This window comes from Garra rufa, chromosome 21 (genome assembly GCF_049309525.1).
Source record: "Garra rufa chromosome 21, GarRuf1.0, whole genome shotgun sequence".
Classification (NCBI taxonomy): domain Eukaryota; kingdom Metazoa; phylum Chordata; class Actinopteri; order Cypriniformes; family Cyprinidae; genus Garra; species Garra rufa.
Genome location: NC_133381.1, coordinates 40,416,052 through 40,439,083, shown reverse-complemented (window position 1 = coordinate 40,439,083; position 23,032 = coordinate 40,416,052). Strand labels below are relative to the sequence as shown.

Genomic DNA, 23,032 nt, shown 5'->3' with positions numbered 1-23,032 from the left:
CAGCTTTTAGACATTGTTCTGTTTTTTGTTATAAGTCAGAAATGACAAGGAGTCAGCTTCCCGCAATAGAAAGTCAATGGAGAGCATTGGATTGGTTTTCCACCCTGGTGTGGGCGTGGCCTAAATGCACTCTGTCTCTATGGGCATTTGTTTTGGTGCTTTCAAAAATTAACATTGTTACGCAAAAATCTATTAGTGCACCTTCAATTTCAATAAATGTTTTTTTATTATTCTATACAGCATAGCAGTGATGAACTGGCTGATGCACTCACAAAATTGGATCTATAAGACTATGTTGAGTAAATTCTCTTCATTATATCAGCAGTAAGACAAAGCACACATTACACTGTATTCTGATACTGACCCACAGAGTCCCCTCATTTCTGACTAACAACAACCACAATTTTCTGTTTTCTTGTCAGCTCTTTAGAGCAAACAAAAGCATCTGGCAGGAAAGAAGGCTGATCAGAGTCTGAGCAAATACAGACACATCGGAAACCTTGTGGCGGATTGTAAAGACGCAAGAATGCAGCAGTGAGGTCAAACAACCTGCGAGAGTAAGGAAGACTGTGGACCCTGATGAACAGAGGTTAATTACTGAATGCTAACTTGCAAATGCTTTCTACATGTTACAGAAAGCTGATGCTCTTGTCACATCATTATCATCTCAGATAAGATCTACTGCTTTTCAGACAAATCTACTAATACGAAAATGAATGTTCGCATAAGGTTCATGGTGGTAAAACATCAAACCAACATTCCTCATGATCTGAAGGACAGCTCTAATCTGAATGCAATGGGGAAAACCAATGACCCAACAGGCAAGCATCATCGCCCAATGCAAGCAGAGATCCAGGCTGAATGATGGACTTTGCGATGCAGACAAGATGAAGAGAAAATGCTGATGAATCAACCAGTCAAAGTAAAAGTTAATTAAAATTAGCTTAGCCATGTTATAGAAAAAAAAATCCAGTATATTCCATAAGATTCTTGATTGCCAAAAACAATGCAATCCATTTTAGGTCAATGACTTACTTTGAATTTATTTATGTATTTAAATATATTATATTATATTAATTCATATTTATTTCATACCTCTCTGCTTTGGTTGAGACAGTAAAGAAACATCAGTACTATGGGGGCTCATTTGAACATTTATAAGCTTTCACAGCTTGACTTCTCATCAGTACATTAGATATTTAATGAATCGTTATTAAAACCAAGCAGAAGTGAAGTGATGAAGCCTTCATCCTGAACCATTTTGCACGCTGTAAAAATATTTAAGTTGTAAACAAAATAAAACAAAGAAAACACAGTTTGAGTCTAATTTCATGTTTAATTCTTTGTTCGTTTTTTTGTAATCATTTCTGAGTGAAAATGTAGGTCAACCCTAAACCATTTCTTCACTCATTTAAACAGACAACCTTTCAACCTCAAAATGATTGTTTCAATGTAAATGCAATGTTATCTTTTGTAAATCCATAAACTGTCTCACCATCTACACTGAAGTAAGAGATCAAGCAAGATTCAGTCCTTTGTGGCCATAAAAATAAGCTGGAGTAACATTATTTTGAACAGCTGGAGAGGAACTCAGGATGGTGCCGCGAGAAATAAGAGTGATTCAGAGCCAAAAATAATCGCTGGAACCCCGTACGGAGAAGACAAGAGCCAGATCAGAAGAAAAAGAGAATAAAAGAGAGAAATGAGCAGATGGGGGGAAACAAGGGTGGCTGAGACCTCTGTCTTCTGCCGAATGAGTGATTTTCTCTCAGCTTCAGGTGAACGGCATGCACTGTGTTTCAGACTCTCCTCTCTGTCTGACACCGGCTGTACAGACACACATCTCTTCTCTCTGGGGATGACAGATCTGGATCAGCATGTACTTCTACACCAGTGCCAGTCCTAGACTATTTCAACAACCATACCTTAAATGTCCTATGTACAAATTATATAAAAAATAAAATAGAACAATATCCACAAGGCCAATGACAAATGTTATTCAACACACCTTTTCAAACTATCCAAGGCTTTTCCATTGCACAGTGCAAAATTAGGACTCTCCATAGGTACAGTACAGACCAAAAGTCATTTGAATGAGAAGGTGTGTCCAAACTTTTGGTCTGTACTGTATATTTGTCTGTTTATTAAAGTTTTTACTCTACATTTGTGCAGTTTTCAGTGGGTTAGTGATATTTTTTTAAATATATATAAATTAATAAATAAATATTTTTTAAATGGGTTTTTATACAAAACTGCTTTTTTATGTAAAATTCACTTTATAAAAGACCCACATTTCTAACTTTAATTCATGGGGATAACATGGATAATTTCACATGGTTTAGTGTAAGATTTTTGCCCATCTTTTGGAAAATCCAGTTTTAAAAGTTAAAAAAAACAACAACTACAAATAACTTTTACCAGTAGGTGGCTGCAGAGCTCCACTATTTGCTATTTGACCACCTGAAAGATATTTTTTCTCAAGTTTTTTCAGTTGAATGAGACGGTGTGTCCAAACTTTTGGTCTGTACTGTATAATGGTTTTTATACTGTACAAACTGTACGTATACAAAACTAAAGGCATTTTAAGGCTTTCAAAGTCTTACTTATATCTTAAATCAGATGTATGAGCTGTTTCCTCGTGGGGACCTAGAATAATGTCCACACAAGTTCAAAATGCATTGAAAAATTACTATCTTTGTGGGGACATTTAGTCTTCATAACGTAGGGAGTACTAGGTGGGCGCACACACACACAATGTAAAATTTCTATATTTGAATTGCATATAAAGTTTCCTTCCATTTGTATTACACAGCTTTAACGCTTCAGGTGAAATGGGTAAAAATTGTTACTAATAGATCTGACTATACTTTCCCCAGTTGATCAATACATTACCACAGCTTTTTTTGTACTAGTATGTGCTTTGTACTTTTGTCTGGACTGTTTTCTGTATGTTGTATAATCTTGCTCTTCTGTAAAGCACTTTGGTCAGCCTTGAACTTGAACTTGTTTTTTACTACAAATTGTCTGAAATGTTATGTTTAAATATGTAAATAAGGCAGTGTTTAATTAAATATGCACAACATATTTGCATATATTTCAAGAACAAAAATCTGAACATTGGATTAAAAAAATTCTTATTTATTATTTCGTTTTCACTTATATCTTATTTCATTTTGAGTCAAATTTTTACAGAGAGTATGTGGGATTTCTCTTTTTATCACTCCATTAATCAAAAAATGCTGTCATATAGATAGATAATACTGAATATAGATAGAAATAAAACTGTAAAGTTGGTGTGTGTACAGTAAGTGCCGCTGAAGTGGAGATAAAACCTTTAGAGATATTGTATTATAATTATAATCGATAGGTGCAATTGTATAAAGTGAACTAATAAAGTGTAATAAACACTTAAATGTGTATTTTGGAGGGTTTCTTTCCACTAGTCTGAAATCAAATAAATCTCAAAACTGCCTGTGGTGCCTTGTTTTAAAAACAGAATTTAAGTAATAACTCATTTTTGTCAACCACATGAATTTACAGTATATACCTTGCTACTGGTTTGTCAAGATTACAATAATTGTTTTAATATTTTTTGCATGATTATTTCAACTAAAGCATGGTTTTATGAATAATTTAAATAAATTTACAGACTCTTTCAAACAGCTAACATATCCCGTGATAATGCAATGAAAGACATGATCTCTCCTAGTGCTTATTAGATGCTAGCAGAAAAACTACATGCAAATTCCTTCACATAAACACACAGTTGTGCTTCTCTCTTCTCTAAGCGGTTTGCAGTTTAATATTCACCTCAAAAGCCAAACAGATGCAGCGAACCGGAAAATGACTGTATTTGAAAGCACATCTTGCATAACCTTTTTGAAGGGTAATTTAGGGATATTAAAAAAAACTAAATGGCTTGACAAGTTCAGTATCCAATGCATATGCCCTATTGGGACAACAATGTCAACGTTTGGTTGTGTTTTGCCTTGACAAAGAAAAAAATGACTAAATCAGAAATGCAATTAATGACAAACGTTGACATTGTTGTCCCAATTGGGGCTTATGCATTGGATACTGAATTTTACTTTTCTGTTGCTCGAAAAGTAAAATTCCCAGAAAATGCATGAACTAATGAATGTATACTTTGAATGAAATGTTAGCTGCTTTGGATTAAAGCATCCTGCAAATGAATAAATGTAAATGCATTTGTTAGCACCCATAGGATCTTTAAGAGAGATGCAGTGCACTGTCTGTGAATCCCTCACTAAATACAGAGGACTAATCTTCTGTGTGTTTTTCTCTGCTCCAGAGCTTCTTGATGTGGTCTGTGAAGTCCAGGATCTGGGGATTAGAGCTCATGCTTTCACAGGCACTGCCACACTACAGGCTCAGCGCTACTGCTAGAGATACACACACACATTCAGCGTATCCTTGTCATTCGGTGAAGGACGTGGGCACAGCGGGCAAGTCTGTGTGTTCAGAGGTAAATCAGTGAGGCAGTAATTTTGGGCCCTAGAGCTCCAGCTGACACTTCACGCTGCCCCGCACAGCACTGCGCACACACACACACAATCTCAGACAGAGATGGGCAATATGTCAAGCTATACCATGTATATGAAGGATATATTGAATATTCCTAATATATACTGTATATGTGTGTGATGATTCTGCTAGTAATATAAAATTAAGCAACATCAGAATTTTTATGCATTGGTGGCTCAATCAAATTGAAAAACCTTCATATAAACCCTCAATCGACCCAACAGTTCAATCTGAATGAAACTGATTGGATTGAAATGAGTGTTGTAGGCTTTAAACTGGATTAAACAAAAAACGTAGGCACTTCAATGCAAAATGATGCCATGACATAATTTTGCAGACCAAAACCTGGAAACTTAGCACTTCTGGTTCCATCGTCCTAAAGTTAGTAGGGTTTTTTTGCCTGAAATAAGGTCTGTTTAACACAAGTTCAGGAAACTCATCTACACACTAGTCGTTTGCCTTACTGTGTTTATAATTGCACTCTTGCAAGCTATTCTACCTTATTTTTTATTTTATAAAACATAAATACTGAAGAAATAATCTGGAACCTAATGTTGGTGATGTTAAAGTCATGTAATCGTTTTGTGGTATATTTATGAAATATTTTTAGTTTGACAATTGTATCTAGGCTGACATTTGTGTTTATTTGTAAAAATAATGATGGACAGAACAGGTGAGTATCATAGACTTTTGTTGGTCACAGAGTTTATTTTCTATAATAATTCAAAAGTCAATAGAAAAATCCTACTGGGTTTTTGTCAAGAGGTTTACAATTGGGATTAAATTCAAATAACCACATTGTGAGTGACTATATATTTATAGTCCAATAGAAATACTGCTACTTTACCAACTAATGGCTGTAAAATATTACAGTACAGGGTTTTAGCTCTGATTTTTGCACCAGTTTCCAGTCCAGGGAAAATGAACACTAGTTGCTGCAAGTTTGAGCACATCTGCAGAGTTTGGGCAGTCATGAAACTCAAAAAGAAATGGAGATGGCAATCAAAAAGTACAAAAAGTGAAGCTCAGCTATAAACAGCACTCATCTCCAACTCTCATTTTGAAATGTGTAGTGTATCCCAGCCATAAGACAAAAAAGACACCATGCATGTATATGTCTGTGCTTAAATAAGTCAAACATTGTGTGAAGAGCTCCATGAAGGAATAAATGTGATCTGTTACTCACTATTAGCCGCTTGAGACCCACAAAGTTCTGCTCCACTGAGTTGGCTGAGAGCACCTGTCTCTTCATAGCTGCCTGGTCGCCCAAAAACCGCTGCATGAGATCTTTCACCGCATCGCCCTGTAAATCAGACAGCTTTAGTTTTTTCCAAGAGCAATGAAAAGTGACTATTGTCTGTGGTTTATTCACTGTATCTTAGTTAGCTAAAAATAGTTTATTTACTAGACACAATACTTTGTTGCAAGTTAAAGATTGTTTTATTTTTTTATACAGAGAAAAACTGTAATATTGTGAAACATTATTACAATTTTAAAGAACTGTTTCCTATGTTAATATAATGTAAGGTGTCATTTATTCCTGTGATGCAAAAGATACATTCAGGATACTTTCTTTTGCAACATTATAAATGTCTTTACAGTCACTTTCGATCAATTTAATGCATCCTTGCTGAAAAAAATTACCTGTTTTTTTTTTCAAAAGGTTTCATAAATGGTAGTGTATGCACTGAAATAGCATTATTTCCTACAGAAATACACTTTTAAAAATGAAGGTTCCAAAAGGGTGTTTTTGCAGTGATGCCATAGAAGAACCATTTTTTGTACCGCAAAGAACCTTTCAGTGAACAGTTCTTAAAATGAACCATTTTGAAGAATAAACCAAATCTAATGAACCTTTTTGGACTATAAAGAACCTTTTCTGCATTTGAAAGGTTCTATAGATGTTCAAGGTTCTTCATCAAACCATCGATGCCAATAAAGAATCTTTATTTTTAGGAGTCTAGAAAGCCTTAAGTTACGTGAAAACAGGTGCAAAACTCAACTTTAGATTTTATAGTCTTTAAAGGAAATAAAAAACTGTCATTGTATGCTCTTTTTTTTAACCTTTAAAGAACCTTTATGATACATATTCCATATTAAATGGGTAATTCACTCAAAATAGCTCCAAAGCAAGATGAGCTTCAAACCTTGGCTATCTAAGCTGTAGAAAGGTGGAGTTTTTTTTTAGCTGTACTACATGACTAAAGAAAACAGACAAAAAGTGCCATGGTGTTCCCTTTTGCCATAAGGGTAAATTCGACACACATTATACACTGGACTCGATCCAACTGATCCAACATCTTTTTGACTGTTAAAAACAATGTTTTCAAAATGCAGTTTAGCAATGCCATAGAAAAAACACTTTGGGTTACCTAAAGAACCTTTCAGTGAAGCGTTCTTAAAATAACCTTTTTTCTTAGTAAGAAAACCATTTGTAACCTTCTAAAGAATTTTTTTTCCAGGATAAAGGTTCCATTAATGTTTAAGGTTCTTCATGGAACCAATGACAGCAATTAATTTTTTTTAAAGTGTGGCAGACTTGTGCTGACAAAAAAAATGTGGATATATTGGTGGACGGAACACAGAGAAAGAAATTGTTCATTTATATATATACTACTGACATGATAACAATGCAAAGCTGGTTGAAATTGGCAAAGATGCCTTTTAATATTAATACAGTGTTCATTTTGTGGTCATTTAAAATTCTAAAATGTAATTTTGCACTGACCTGCAGGTTGTCAAACTTGAGTCCAGGCATGGCCAGCTGTTCTCTGTCTATCTGGACAGGACTAATCTGCTGTGTGGCCACCGATATCAGCACTTTCCTGGTGTCTTCTGAGGGAAGCCAGGCGTCATAACGCTTATCCAGCTCACTGGTGATCAGAGCGTTCGCGAAGGGGTCGTCGCCGCTCTGGAACACGGCCTGGAGCTTGTTCATGGGAGCCGCGGGCTCCACAGGGCTTCCTTGTGGTTTGGTAGCAGCTGGAGCAAAGTATGTGCTGGTCGGTACAGTTTCCCCAGCGGTGGCAGCAGATAAGAGCAGAGATTCTGGAGGGGCTGCCGTCTTGGGCGACTCTGCATTTGGGTTGCTGATTGATATGAAAGACGTGGACGTTGTGAAAGAATCAAAGAAGTCTGAGGCAGGGTTGATGGCGCCGCTATCCGTGAAGAACTTGCTGAGGCTGGGGCTCGGCTGGCACACTTGAGGGACAAGTTTGTTGGGGGTTTCTGTGTTGCCGATGGTAAAACTTGGAGATTTAACCAGCGTGGGCTGAAAGCCGTCGGGAATCAGGGCTTGTGCTTTGGGTTGCACACCTTGGCTAAAGATCGTACACACCGGGACGGGCTCGTCTTTGGGGGTCGTATCCATATCCATCTCAAGCGCTGTATCCAGCGTTATGGAAGCTTCTGGTTTTGGCTCGTCTGGTGCAACATTTTCCCTTTTGTCATCCACCTGTACAATCTTCTCCTCCTCGTTCTCTTCTTCAAATAAAGCCTCAGATGTCTCCTCAGGTTCAGGTTCAGCAGCACTTGTCACGTTTATGTCTTCATGTGTTTCTTCTGTATCTCCATCAGGTGTTTTGGACTCCTCATCTTCATTCTGCTCCAAAAGCGAGTCAATGGGAACTACGTCCTCTTCCTCACTATTTGGGGAGTCTGAAATCAACACGCTCTCCATCATCTGGTCATTCAGTTTGTCTATTAGGCTCACAGAGTGACTGCTGTCATCCTGCGGCGAAACAAACGCTTCGGCGTCCAGGTCGATGCTTTCCTCTCTGAAAGATGCTTCTGTCAGGTCAGTCTGGGGTGGGACAGAGACTTCTAGTGTCCCAGCTGCTCCATCTATATCCAGAGTAACAGGCCTCTGAGCTGGACCTTCACTGCTGTCCATGAGTCCAGCCTGGATGTTCCCTGTGATCCAAGTGTAAACACAAAAGAGATCAATGAATTAGGATAAATTACTGATAAATAAACTATAGTTACATGAACACCTTTGTAAAAAGTCATGGACTCGTCAGCATACTTAATATGACTTAAAGAGGTCTCTTCTACTTACCAAGCCTGCATTTACTAGATCCAAGTACAGCAAAAACTGTAATATTTTGAAATATTTTTATTATTAAAAAAAAAACAGTTTTCTATTTTAATATATATTAAAATGTAATTTATTCCTGTGATCAAAGCTGATTTTTTTTTATTATTACTCCAGTGTCACATGATCCTTCAGAAATCATTCTAATATTCTGATTTGCTGCTCAGGAAACATTTTATTGTGTTGAAAACAGCTGAGTGGATTTTTTTTCAGGTTTCTTTGATGAATAGAAAGTTCAGAAGAACAACATTTAACTGAAATAGAAATCTTTTGTAACATCATAAATGTCTTTTTCATCATTTGTGACTAACTTAAAGCACCCTTGTTAAATAAAAGTATTAATTTCTTTCCCAAAAGCAATAAAAAAAAAAAAAAATTAAAAAACATGTATATTGGATCCAAGCTTTTAAATGGTATAGTGTATAATGTTGCAAACGCTTTTTATTTGAGATAAACACTGTTTTTTTGGATCTTTCTATTTATCAAATAATCCTAAATAAACGGAACTGTTTTAAATATTGATAACAATAATAATAATAATAATAATAATGATAATAATAAATGTATCCTTAGCAGCAAATCAGCATATTATAATTATTTCTGGAGGATCATCTGACACTGAAGACCAGAGTAATGATGCTGAAAATTCAGCTTTGATCACAGGAATAAATTACATTTTAAAATATGTTCAAATAGAAAGCAGTTTATTAAAATAGTAAAAAAAATAAAAATAATAATATTTCAAAATTTGACTGTTTTTGCTGTATATTGGATCAAATAAATGGAGGCTTTAAAAACTTGGTTTAAACTTGCAGGTTTAAAAACTTTGAAACATGAAAAAATATACCTAATTGTGAACTGATTGTATGTTTTGGACACTTAACTGCACATTAACTGCAATTGATTGTAAATGTATTATAGTTTCAATTTATATTAAATGCAACTAGCTAAACTTCAGTGTTTTTACCCACTTAAGTAGGAATATAGCACAAGATATTTTTCATTTCTATAGTTCAGATAATACTTAAGGAAACAATCCTATATCTAAATACTATAATACAAATTAGACGTCTAAATAAATAATAAAGAAAAGATTTAATCATTTAAGCTTTTCTGAAACAGCAAAACCTCTAAACCCTTTCTCGTTTAATCTAAACAATAAGAACTACAGACAATTAAATAACCCTCTGCGATAATTATATAAGTAATTATAAAAAGGAGGAAATAAATGATTAAAACGCTGTTTATCAATTAATAATAATCACAAGCTGAATATCTGAAGAGCTATGCAGCAAATGCATGATGAATTTAGACTAAAACACAATAACAGTTGACTTGACATTTCGTAGACCGCGATTTTCTTCACAATTCTTACGCAGAGACAGAAAATTAAACAATTATACCTGATTAAAACACATAAAATATGACTTTACCTTCTGTGAAATGAACGCTAAGATGACAGCAGTGTAAACACACGCATGCGCACTGACGTAAGCAAAATAATCCTACGGTGTGCAAAAGGTGCCAAACATCTTCGCTGCGGCAGAGGCTGGTATTCTCGAACAACACTTACGTTCATAAAACGTAGAGCAGGAAGTCACTATTGAGAGTATTACGGTAGTTTTCATGCGCCGTTTGCGTAAGTCTTATTTTACTCTCGCGGAACTACTGTAGATGTTAGTATTTGAGAAACAGGAGAATGTTTTACTCTGTATTAAATGATAAATGAATAAGTAAGTAAATAAAAATGGAGGATGATGCACCGGTTATTTACGGCCTGGAGTTTCAGGTACTGTAGCTCTGTTTACCTTTTAATCATATGCATACATGAGCTGTTTTACAGTAAACTGGTAACGCTACCTGTGTTTCACTGTTGTGATATTTACGTTTTATATCAGATGGTTATGAAAAACTAGGTTTTGTATTAAACATAAACATTTTCCGTTTCAATCATGTCACAATGTTTAAAATATACAAAATAAGTGTAGAATCAGGTGGTAATACAAAAGCACTTCAATATGCTAATGGCATATTTATATTTAATATGCGATTGCAAAAATACAAGACATTTATTTTTACATCTACTAAAATATTAAATATTTAAATAATAAAATATTTACATTTACTAACAAAAAAGATCTAAAGATGTATCGCATGGTTTTGGTAAAAAAAAAAAAATGTACCATTGTTTACATATTTAAGATCACTCCAGGGTTATTAAAATTCACCTAATTAAAAATAAAACCATAAAAAATGTTACTTAAAATAAAATAAACATTAACAGAATAAAATAAAATATAATAAAATAAATATATTTTATTTTAGCTACCTTTTTAGCTCATTTCTAGCTTAACTTGGTGTACTAAAGTAGCTAAAACTAAAATATAGACATATTTTCAAAAAGCTCATAAAAATGACAAGAACACACAACTAAATGGCTAAAACCTTAACCAGAATTAAAATGAAATGAAAATGAAAAGTAACAGATACTAAAGTAACACTGGAACAGACATTATTGATGTATTTTTACCTAGTCAGTATTTTTGGCAATGGTTTAACTGCTCACAGATGTCACTTTAGGTCATTTAAATGATCAGTTTAGCTAAACAGCAGTTTTGGATATCAAGTGAGCTGCTTGTCTAAATTGTAATGCTTCCTACCTAGCAGACGTGTATCTAGTAAGCTGCATTTTTGTGTGAACTACCATTTGGGCAGCAAACATATTAATGAGCTCACTTATAATACTCAAAAAATGCATTCTAGGTAGCAGCTCGCAGGCATCTGGTGTCATATATGCATTGTATTTTCTAGTATTTTGGCTGTGTATCATTAATGCATGGGCTGTCGTCCTCTTGGCATGTTTGCAGGCGCGTGCTCTGACAGCTCAGACAGCTGAGACAGATGCCATCAGGTTTCTAGTGGGCACACAGTCACTCAAATTTGATAACCAGGTGAGTGAACAGACACATGTGATTGTGCATGCTGTGGATTTATCTACAATCCTCATTTTTGCTATAATGATGTTAAATATTCCAGAACTCTTTATAACAGGTTTCTGAATGTGTGTTATTGTGTCGTTGTTTATTAATTCATGTTTACATATATTACACTAACTAATGTTGATTTGTGACCCTGGACTACAAAACAAGGCATAAGTAGCGTGGGTATAATTGTAGCAATAGCCAAAAATACATTGTATGGTTCTTTTTTTCTAAAAATCATTAGGATATTAAGTAAAGATTATGTTCTACGAAGATATTTTCTAAATTTGCTACTGTAAATATATCAAAACGTAATTTTTGATTAGTGATATGCATTGCTAGGAACTTCATTTGGACAACTTTAAAAGGTGATTTTCTCAATATTTTGATGTTTTTGCACCCTCAGATTGCAGATTTTCAAATAGTTGTATTTCGCCCAAATATTGTCATATCCTAACAAACCATCAATGGAAAGCTTATTTATTCAAAAAATTGACTCTTATGACTGGGTTTGTGGTCTATGTTAGTTCATCAGCTGTTGCATTAACAACTGATGTTAGGTTTAACATATAGAAACGTATTGTAAATGTTTGTCACAGCAGGTTAAAAGCAAATCTTCGATTAACGTATAAGAGAAAGTGTTTATCGCTTGTTGCTTTGTTGCAAAAGCCCTTGTTATTGTACGATATCGGGTCTGTTGCTATTTTATTGTTGTTTTTAACAGATTTTGATTTAGTAGTTAAAGAATTAATTAACATTTTAAGATGTAGGCATTAATAGTGAATTATAACGACTACAAATGACTGTGTACAAATAGTTTTCCCAAACATTTGCCGTTTGAATAAAACATTTTTTATGCAGTTCATGCTCATCATAATTGTTTATATACTTGCAGAATGTTTAAAAAACAAGATGGAAGTAATAACATATAATAATAATAATAATAATAATGATTAATTGATAATAATTCAATAATAAGTAATAACATATAGTAAAATAAATTAGATAATAAATACAATAAATAATATATCAAATCTAATACAATAAAATGTAAATATTCCTCTTGCTGGTTGTTGTTGTTGTTTTTTTGTGTGAAAATAATAAAAAGTTATATATATATAATATGTATATGTTAAATATATATATATTAATTCATATAAAAATTATATATATTATATATATAATTTTTTTTTAATTAATTCTAATAATTTCAATTGTAGCAAAATTATTAATAATAAGTCATACAATTAATGAATGAATGAAACAATTAAAAATAAATGTATTCATTAAATAAATAATTATTAAATTAAAGATATATATATATATATATATATATATATATATATATATATATATATATATATACATTTATAATATATAATATAAAGTTAATATATAAGAAAATAATACATATATAGGTACATATATAGGAAAATAAAATGAAAAAGATCAATATAAGTAAATAAATTAAATAAACAAAAACTATGCTATAAATAAGATTAAATAATATTTGCCCCAAAGAAACTGCAGGACAAAAGGTAATTAATTCTGAGAAAAAAAATCTTTAATTTAAAATCATAATTAATCATAATTCAAATCCAAACCTATCTGACTTTCTTTTGTCTGGAAAGTTATAAAAAAGATATTTTTTGCTGAATATTTCAACTGTTTTGGTCCGTACAGTGAAACTCAATGGTGTCCAAAACATAACTGGACCCTATTGACTTTCATTCTTCAAAATATCTTCTTTTATGTTCCACAGAATATATAAAAAAATGTGTTAATTAAGTAGTGAAACTGATTTTTTTTTTTTATCCTTATTTTTTTTTTTTTATCACAAACAAAAGTCATTTTCTCAGTTGGCAGCTGCCAAATAGTTTAGTTTTTCTTGCTTCAGGCAAATACAGTAACAACTTTGAGCATGGTAAGAATTGTTTTTGCTTAATAAACATTCCCTGCAGCAAGTGATTTCCTGAGGTCTGCATTTGCCATTACTATGGTCCTCTGAACCTGAGCCCCTGACCGCTCCTTCACATTACCACTACGGCAAGAGACGAGGCCCATGTGATAATTCACTCAGCATCTGTAGAGCCTGATAAATCACGCGCGAGTCTCCCCAAGCCCAGCGCTCATTACAGAACCTTCCAACGCCTCCAATTATCCTGTCCAGCCATCGGAATTTATTTGTATTGCTTCCCTCCATAAAATTATAACGTTGCCTAATAATTCTCCTTCAATGCAGTCCAACCCAAGGTTAATGGCTTCCTCTCCAACTTTCAGCCGGCTGAACGGCAGAGATGCCCTCATGTACAGTATGCATGCACTCGCTCTCACTCTCGCTCACATCAGACATCTACACAAGTGGCCAGCAAGAAAAACACCTTTTGGTCTAGTTTTACAAACAGCTAGTTAATATGACAGTCATTTAGTGAAATCATTCTTACACCACGGATATTTTATTTCTGCTGGTTTACGGACCTGTGTCATAAGATACACAGCAAAAACAAAACAAATTAAATGTTATTACAAAATATGTAGAAACTATTTAAAATGTACAATTTCTAGTAAACAATTCACAAAGCAAAAATAAAAATCTTTCTAAATTGGATTCTAAAAAACTAAATCTATTTTTGATTAATTTGTAAATAAATACAATAAAATATAATGCAATAAATTATAATTAGAACGCATACATTAGAAATTAAAGGCATTATAGCAAAATTATTATATGAGATGTTGTCCTTTGAGTTCTAATTTATGATCTTGTATATAAATTATTATTTACAATTTATTGTATTATATTTTATGTATTATTTATTGCATGTACTTGCAAATTAATCAAAAATAGATTTAGTTTTTTAGAATGTAATTTATAAAGATAATAAACACTTAATTATAAAATTATTTATTAAATAATTAATAAATTAAAGTTAATAAATAATTATTAGTATAACATTGTAAAAAAATAGGATAATATATATATATATATACATATATATATATATATATATATATATATATATATATATATATATATATATATGAAAATAAAGTGAAAATTTAAAGGACAAAATTTCATATAATACATATAGCAAAATTATTAATGAAACAATTAATAATAAAATTGTTCATTAAATAATAATACATATAAAAAACAAATTAAATGTTATTACAAAATGTGTAGAAACTATTTAAAATTTATTTCTTTTAGTAAACAATTCACAAAGCAAAAATCTTTTTAAATAAGATTCTAAAAAGCTAAACCTATATTAGATTCATTTGCAAATAAATACAAAAAATAATATAGAAAATATAATACAATAAATTATAAATAGTAATTTATGTACAAGATCATACATTAGAAATCAAAGGACAACATTTATAATAATAATTATAGCAAAATTATTAATAATAATTAATGAATACAATTAATTAATTAAGCAATTAATAAAAAATATTGATTAAAAAATAATAAATTAAAGTTAATAAATAATTAATATTAGTATAGCATTATAAAATAATTAGGATAATAAGTGTTTATATATATAAAATATAAACTACTCTAAAAAAAATTAACTAAAATTATAAAATTAACAATAAATAAGATTAAATAATATTTGCCCCAAAGTACCTGCATGACATGACAAAAGGTGATTTATTAGAAGAAAAAAAATAATTAATTTAAAATCATAATTAAGTCATTTAAAAACAAAACAAATTAAATGTTATTACAAAAATGTAGTAACTATTTAAAAATTCTAGTAAACAATTCACAAAGCAAAAATAAAAATCTTTCTAAATTGGATTCTAAAAAACGAAATCTATTTTTGATTAATTTGCGAATAAAATGATTTATTCTTTTTTGTATTGAACTTGTTTTTGGTTGTTTATCCTGCGCACCTATTGATCACCTACAGGTGTGCATGGGTAATTGTTGATTGATTAGTAAACAATTCACTAAAATTACAAAAAAAGTAATGCATTGAATTAAACCATTACATTTTAAGTAGAAAAACTGAAATTGTATTTTCTTACACAAATAATATTTGTTTTATTTTCTTTGTTTTATGTTAAGAAAAAATACAGTGTATATATAACAATGACAAATTTCTTAACACTCTTGTGTGTTTTATTATTAATTGAGAAGTGAGTTTTATACCTGAAATTTATACAAATTTATTAATTAGAAAATACACATTGAAAATAGGGTTTCTGGCAATTCTGGAGCATTTGTAAATCTGGGCATTTCTGTGGTGAAACTTTGATACTGAATGTATTTCAGTATTTTTCAAAAGTGTAAACTGTGTAAAATCAGTTGAATCACTAAATATGTAAAATAAGATCTCACCATACTTTCCCCATTAATTAATCACATTATATTAACACAATTTGTATTTTGTATGTTTTCTGAAATTTGTTTAAACATGCACTTATATGCATTCATTTTAGCAGAAATCTACACTGGATGAAGCCAGCTTCAAATTCTAACTTAATTTTGTTGACATAATAGTGTTAAAAGTTTTTAGAGAGGAGATTTTGGATTTCTCGTTTTATCACTCCATAAATCAGACAGAAAAACACAACATTTGTAGAAATAAAATGTTATATAAATCAGTCGAATTATATGTGACCCTGGACCACAAAACCAGTCATAAGGGTCTTTTTTTAAATTAAGATTTATGCGTCATCTGAAAGCTGAATAAATAAGCTAAATTATATTTTGCCGAAATAAAACTATTTGAAAATCTGCAAAAAAAATCTAAATACTGAGAAAATCGCCTTTAAAGTTGTCCAAATGAAGTTCTTAGCAATGCATATTACTAATCAAAAGTTAAGTTTTTATATATTTACGGTAGAAAATTTACTAAATATCTTAATGGAACACGAAGTGTTAATTTTCTAATGTTTTTTGGCATTGAAGAAAAATCTGTAATTTTGACCCATACAATGTATTTTTGGCTATTGCTACAAATATACCAGTGCTACTTATGACTGGTTTTGTAGTCCAGGGTCACATATATAAATGGACTCCTCTGTAAAAACCTTCAGAATATGAAGATATATAAATCTGCTAAGTTTGGTGTATGCAAGTGCTGCTGAACTGGAGATTTCAGACTGATTTTGAGAAAACAGATGTACTGTAATTGAAATCAGTTTGAGAGATGCAAACTGATAAAGTGAAATAAAATAAACCCCTAAAAAACAATGGTTTTGCCTGGAGTGTCTCTTGCCCTAAAAAAATATTTATCAAAATAATTGATCTAAGATCAAGATTAAAAGACCAAATGTGACCCTAGACGACAAAACCAGTCATAAGGTTAAATTTGACAAAACTGAGATTTATACATCATATGAAAGCTCAATAAATAAGCTTTCTATTGATGTATGGTTTGTTAGGATCGGACAATATTTGGCTGAGATACATCTATTTGAAAATCTGAAATCTGAGGGTGCAAAAAAATCAAAAAGACTGAGAAAATCACCTTTAAAGTTGTCCAAATTAGGTTCTTAACAATGCATATTACAAATAAAAAATTACATTTTGATATGTTTACAGTAGGAATTTTACAAAAAATCTTCATGGAACATGAACTTTACTTAATTTCTTAATGATTTTTGGCATAAAAGAAAAATCAAAAATTTTGACCCATGCAATGTATTTTTGGCTATTGCTACAAATATACCCCAGCGACTTAAGACTGGTTTTGTGGTCCAGGGTCACAAATGTATAAATTTTGCTTCTCCAAGTCAATTGAACTTGTTTTAAGGCTGCTTATATGTTTTTAGTGAAAAGCAAGATACAGAATATGATTTTGTGAAGTGCACACAACTCCAACTCCAACTCCAACTCCATGCACATAATGACAACACTTAGAATATTACCCACAGTGCACATTCCGTCTCAGTAAAATAATAACTTTCTACTGCCTCCTCAAATGTGCCATGCTTTGCGTAGGACTTTTATGCATCTAACATAAGTTCAAAAGATGCAGTCACTTCAAAGTTGAAATAAAAGCTAGGAAATGAGTGTCAGGAGTGTGTGAAGTTAAAAAGCGTTTGAGATTTCATTTACTGTCATATTAAAGTAAATATCTGCGAGTGAAGTCCCAGCTCTTTGAACTGCCGTCAGGACGCTCTCCTCAGCGCTGTGCTTTTTTCTCTTCCGCAGATTCACATCATTGACTTTGATGATGAGAATAATATGATTAATAAGAACGTCCTCCTGCACGATGCTGGTGAGATATGGCACATCGGCGGCAGTCCTGCAGACAAGGCAGTGCTGACCACATGCTACAACAAGAGTGAGTCTCTCTTTCTCTTCCTCTCACTGCTGACCGTTGGCTGAAAAACTACTGTCAGGATTTATTAAATGAAATGAAACGGTGTGGATGCAGTTATTTTTTTGCAACTGACCTTATTGCATATGCATTTTTGTAGGAGTTTCACTTTCAGATGCAACATTTGTGAAAGGAGAATATTTCAATGAATCATGCAACATGATTTACTCAGGTTTGCAATCTCATGCTAATTTCTTGTTAGTAAATTTGGCCCTTAAAAATAAAAAAAAAATGCAAATGGATTGTATTTACTTTGCAAAGGGTCAATAATTAAAGATCAGTATATGAATGGAGATGTACTAAAGATATTTTTTACTAAGAATTTTTAGGGGTGCCAATAATTGTGGCCAAAATGCTTTGTAAGTTCCCCACACTTTCAATTGTTTTACTTCAATGAAGGGTTAGTATTTTGTGAATTTTGTTAATGAAAGATCAAAAGGATAAGCAATGCACATTTATTTTCACAGACGCCTTTGCTCATATTTTTTGCAAAGGTGCCAATACTAGTGGAGGGCAGTGAATATATAAATATTCTTTATATTACCCTTTAAGAGTCATTATAATATGCTGATTTGCCTGAATATACTAGAATTCAAATGTTTATGCATGTGTTTGTCTTTTTTTTAAATAGAAATTAATGCTTTCATTCAGCCAATATACATTGAATAGATGAAAAGTGACATTAAAAACATATATATATATATATATATATATATATATATATATATATATATATATACAGTTGAGGTCAAAAGTTTACACCCCCCTTTAAAGAACCTGCAAAATGTTAATTTTGTTAATTTTCTCATTTTACCAAAATAAGAGGGATCATACAAAATCCATGTTATTGTTTATTTAGTACTGACCTGAAAATGATATTTCACATAAAAGATGTTTACATATAGTCCACAAAAAAAGTGGTTAAATTTATAAAAAAATCGTGAAAACTTTTTGCATTGGAAGATCAGGGTAAATTTAACGTATTTTGTCCTATGAGAAAAAAATATGATATTTGGGCAAAATAAGATAAATGCACACATCTCTATTCTGTTTAAAAGTTTTCACCCCCCGGCTCTTAATGCATGTTTTTTCCTTCTAAAGCATCACTGAGTGTTTGACCCTTCTGTAATAGTTGCATATGAGTCCCTTGGTTGTCCTCAGTGTTAAAAGGTGGATCTCAAAATCATACAGTCATTGTTGGAAAGGGTTCAAATACACAAAAATGCCCACAATTTGTCAAAAAAACAGAATTTGTGGGACCTGAAGTATTTTTCCAAAGAACAGCAGGCAGTTTAACTGTTCAGGACAAACACAGGACTCATGAACAACTATCACTAAACAAAAAAACACAGCTGTGGATCATTCAGGTAACAACACCGTATTAAGAATTAAAGGGATGTCACCTTTTGAAAGGGAAGAATGTGAAATATCTTATTCAGGTCAGTACTAAATAAACGATAACATGCATTTTGTATGATCCCTCTTATTTGGGTAAAATAATGAACATTTTGCAGATTCTGAAAGGGGGATGTAAACTTTTGACCTCAACTGTAAGAAATCTAAAATATATTTTATAAGTACCAATATGCCAGAAATATGCATGCTAATAAGCAACTAGTTAGCAGTTATATATATCTTATAAGGTAGCATAATTTTGTTGTCTACTGTTAGAGCAGCCTTTGTAATTTGAGCGTTAAAAATGTTGTTTAGGTAGAGTTTGCAACAGAGTCTTAGTCTTAAAATAGTCAATTTCTCAATAAGTTGTTTGCTTAATGATTCCACTGCTGTCTTCCACTAGTGCATAGTTTTGTACTTGCATTCAGTGTACTTCACACAGGCTGTTAAAGCAATATATGACACATTCTTGCACTCACCTCGAGGCAATTAAAAATCGTACACAAACATGAAGAAACAATTGAAAGTGAACATTTTAATTAAATCCCGTGTTTATAAGACCGACGCCTGTGGCTGGTTACTGACAGTTCGCATAGTGGGGAACATTTCTTTCTGAGTGAAAACTAGGATATGACTTTTTTTTTCATTTCTCCTTCCATCTTCATTATGATGAGGCCAATGTGCAAGATGTCATAGTGGAGTTCAAAAGAGGAATGTAATTACCGTGACATTCAAGCTAATGGAGTAGTCGGGCGGCACTGAGTCTGCCTCCATCATCACCCGCCGCACTCAGCGTTCTGATCTGAGAACAGCTCTTATTCTGACGCTGATGTACGCTTATGCTCCACAGCGACAGCCATTTCAACAGCTTTAGCAGCAGAAATGAACTGCAGTATGAAATACCAGTTCATAGCTGAATTAGTGGATTAGTCAATATGACGCAGTACATTAACAGAGATCTATGAACGGTTTTACAATTTAGCTGATTTAGTGCCATAGAATGCATTGATACAATATTTTAAATTATTCTCTGATATCTACATAGAAGGTACAGTGCCTTGCAAAAGTATTCATCCCCTTCTTTTTTCAGCATTATGTTAAACTGCTTTAAATTACTTTTTTCCCACATCAATCTACATCTCATACACCATAATGACAAAGCACAAAACAGGTTTGTAACAACTTGGCAAATTTATTAGAAATAAAAAAAACTGAAAAGATGCCGTTGCATAAGTATTCATACCCTTTTCTGGGACACTCGAAATTTAACTCGGGAGCATTCATATTGCTTCTAGATGTTACTACACTTGGAGTGGAGTTAAACTGTGGTAAATTCATTTGAATGGGTATGATTTAGAAACACACCTCTAAGAAAAGGTCTAAAAGCTGATAATGCATATCAGAGCAAAAACCAAGTCCTGAGGTCAAGATAACTGTGTCACTCAGTGACAGACTTGCGTTAAGGCAATGATCTAGGGAAGAGTTCAGAAAAAAATCTGCTGCATTGAAGGTTGACAGAAGCATTCTCCATAATGGAAGACAATTGGAACAACTAGGACTCTAGAAAATGTCTGCCAGCCCCCATCCAAGCTGACAGAGATGGAAAGGTGAAAAGCTGAGGCAAAGAATGGCAGATAATTGCCAAATGCAGATGTGCAAAGCTTGTCACATCAGACCCAAAAAGACTTGAGGCTGTAAAGGTGCTTCAACTATGTACTGAGTCAAGGGTATGAATACTTATGCAATGAATTTATTTCAGTGTTTTATTTTTAATAAATTTGTAAAAATGTGCAAATCTGGTTTTTGCTTTGTCATTATTATGGTGTTTGGAGTGTAAATTGATGTGGGGGAAAAACTAATTTAAAGCAGTTTAACATAATGCTGCAACAAAACAAAATGTGAAAAAAATAAAAGGGGTATGAATACTTTTGCAAGGCCCTCCACAAACAGTTTTACAGGTCCATTTGCAACCCTAGGATTTGTCCCTAGAATTAAATGGTCTGTTATTACCTTATTTGGAAGGTTCATGAATAATAATGAACTCTGCTCTGATTGGCTGTTTCACAGAGCGGCTCATTTCAGTAGCACGCACATGGAAGAAAATATACATTTAATCACGGAGCACGAGCTGCTATTAATATGCAGTTTATTGAAACTGCCGTTTTGAATGCACGATCATTTTACTTTCACTTTTAAGATTTGCAATTGCACGTGCTCTGTGTAATGTTATACTTAATGATATATATAAGTTTCTGTAATTTTATTTCTGTAAATTTGTTTGTGTATATTGCATTATTTAAGTGTCATTTTAGTGATAAAAAGTCTATAAAGTCTGCTTCACCATGTGGCTTTCTAGTGTGCCACCAGTATTATCATAGTGTTTACCTGTACATTGAAAGCTAAAAAAAACAGATTTTGGTAGTTGAAGTAGATGGGTAGATGTAAATATACATAATATCAGAAACATGTTTATTTTTTGCAGTAAATTTAATGAGTTTTTTTTTTTTTTTTAACAGCGTGAGTTGTAACTTTTAAAAATACTTGAGAGAATACACAAACCATGTATTGTAGTAAATGTGTAATTATTGGCTGCAGGTTTTATCTGTAACCAATAACTAGCAGTACATTTTTCGGCTGATGCAGAAAGTGCTGATGTGCATTTCTGAACGTCTCCCAAAGCGGCCATTACACCGGAGGAAGCAGCCGCTGAACCGAACACTCATTCTCAAGCTCCCACACATCATAAGAGAGACTGCTGGCTATTTTTATATAACAACTTCAGTCTTGTGTTTGTGCGTATGTGTGTCTATTTAAAAAAACAAAAAAAAACAAGACAGTTTTAAAATGAGTAAAAGTTTCTAATAATGAAATATCCTGATAAAGTACAGAAATTTGAAAGTCCTACATAAACTCAGTAAAGACGTAAAAATACTTTATTAATGTAATTTTAAAAACATCGGCTTTAATGTTTTTTTTGTATTCAGATTTGCAGTTAGATTTCCTGGTAGCACTGTACAATAAGGTCCAAATAGTTAACATTAGTTAATGCATTAACTACCATTAACTAACAATATCAATTACATTTACATTACATTTAGACATTTAGCAGACGCTTTTATCCAAAGCGACTTACAAAAGAGGACAATGGAAGCGATCAAAATCAACAAAAGGGCAATGACATGCAAGTGCTATGACAAGTCTCATTTAGCCTAACGCAGTATTTTTTTATTATATGATAAACAAAAAGAAAATGGATAGAATAAAAGAAAAAGAAAAAGCAAGCTAGTGTTAGAGGCCTAAAGTAGTAAGTAAATTAATAGAGTATAAGTCTAAAAATGTTTTTACTATTATTATTATTATTATTTTTTTTTTTAGAATAGAATTTCGAATAAAGGGTGCTAGAGTTAGAGGGTCAAATAAAGATTAGAATTAGTTATTTAATTAGTTAATAAAATTAGTTAATAAAAATAAAAGTGTTTATTGTTAGTTCATGCCGGCTCATGTCCATTAAATAATATAAACAAGAACAACTTTGGATTTCAATAATGTATTAGTAAATGTTGAAATTATATGAACTAAAATGAGTCAATTCTTTTTAATGTTAAATGTAAACTAATTGTATTAATCAGTGGTTAACAATTGTAAAGTGTTAGTGATTTTCTTTGGTCATTTCATTATTT

The 23,032-nt window shown here is 32.2% G+C and overlaps 2 protein-coding genes across 2 annotated transcripts in view; one reads left to right on the top strand and one right to left on the bottom strand.

Moving 5' to 3' along the window:
• Positions 1-10,116, bottom strand: part of trappc12 (trafficking protein particle complex subunit 12) — a 29,298-nt gene extending 19,182 nt beyond the window's left edge. The window contains exons 1-3 of the mRNA XM_073826725.1: positions 10,072-10,116; positions 7,274-8,457; positions 5,732-5,848 (exon numbers count right to left, since the gene is read on the bottom strand). Of these exons, the coding sequence (XP_073682826.1) occupies positions 5,732-5,848; positions 7,274-8,437 (1,281 nt within the window). The 5' untranslated portion in view covers positions 8,438-8,457; positions 10,072-10,116. The remainder of the gene's footprint in view (positions 1-5,731; positions 5,849-7,273; positions 8,458-10,071) is intronic.
• A 180-nt stretch (positions 10,117-10,296) lies between these two features.
• eipr1 (EARP complex and GARP complex interacting protein 1) overlaps positions 10,297-23,032 on the top strand; it is a 56,221-nt gene continuing 43,485 nt past the window's right edge. The window contains exons 1-3 of the mRNA XM_073827569.1: positions 10,297-10,427; positions 11,506-11,589; positions 17,789-17,921. Coding sequence (XP_073683670.1) covers positions 10,386-10,427; positions 11,506-11,589; positions 17,789-17,921 — 259 coding nt within the window. The 5' untranslated portion in view covers positions 10,297-10,385. The remainder of the gene's footprint in view (positions 10,428-11,505; positions 11,590-17,788; positions 17,922-23,032) is intronic.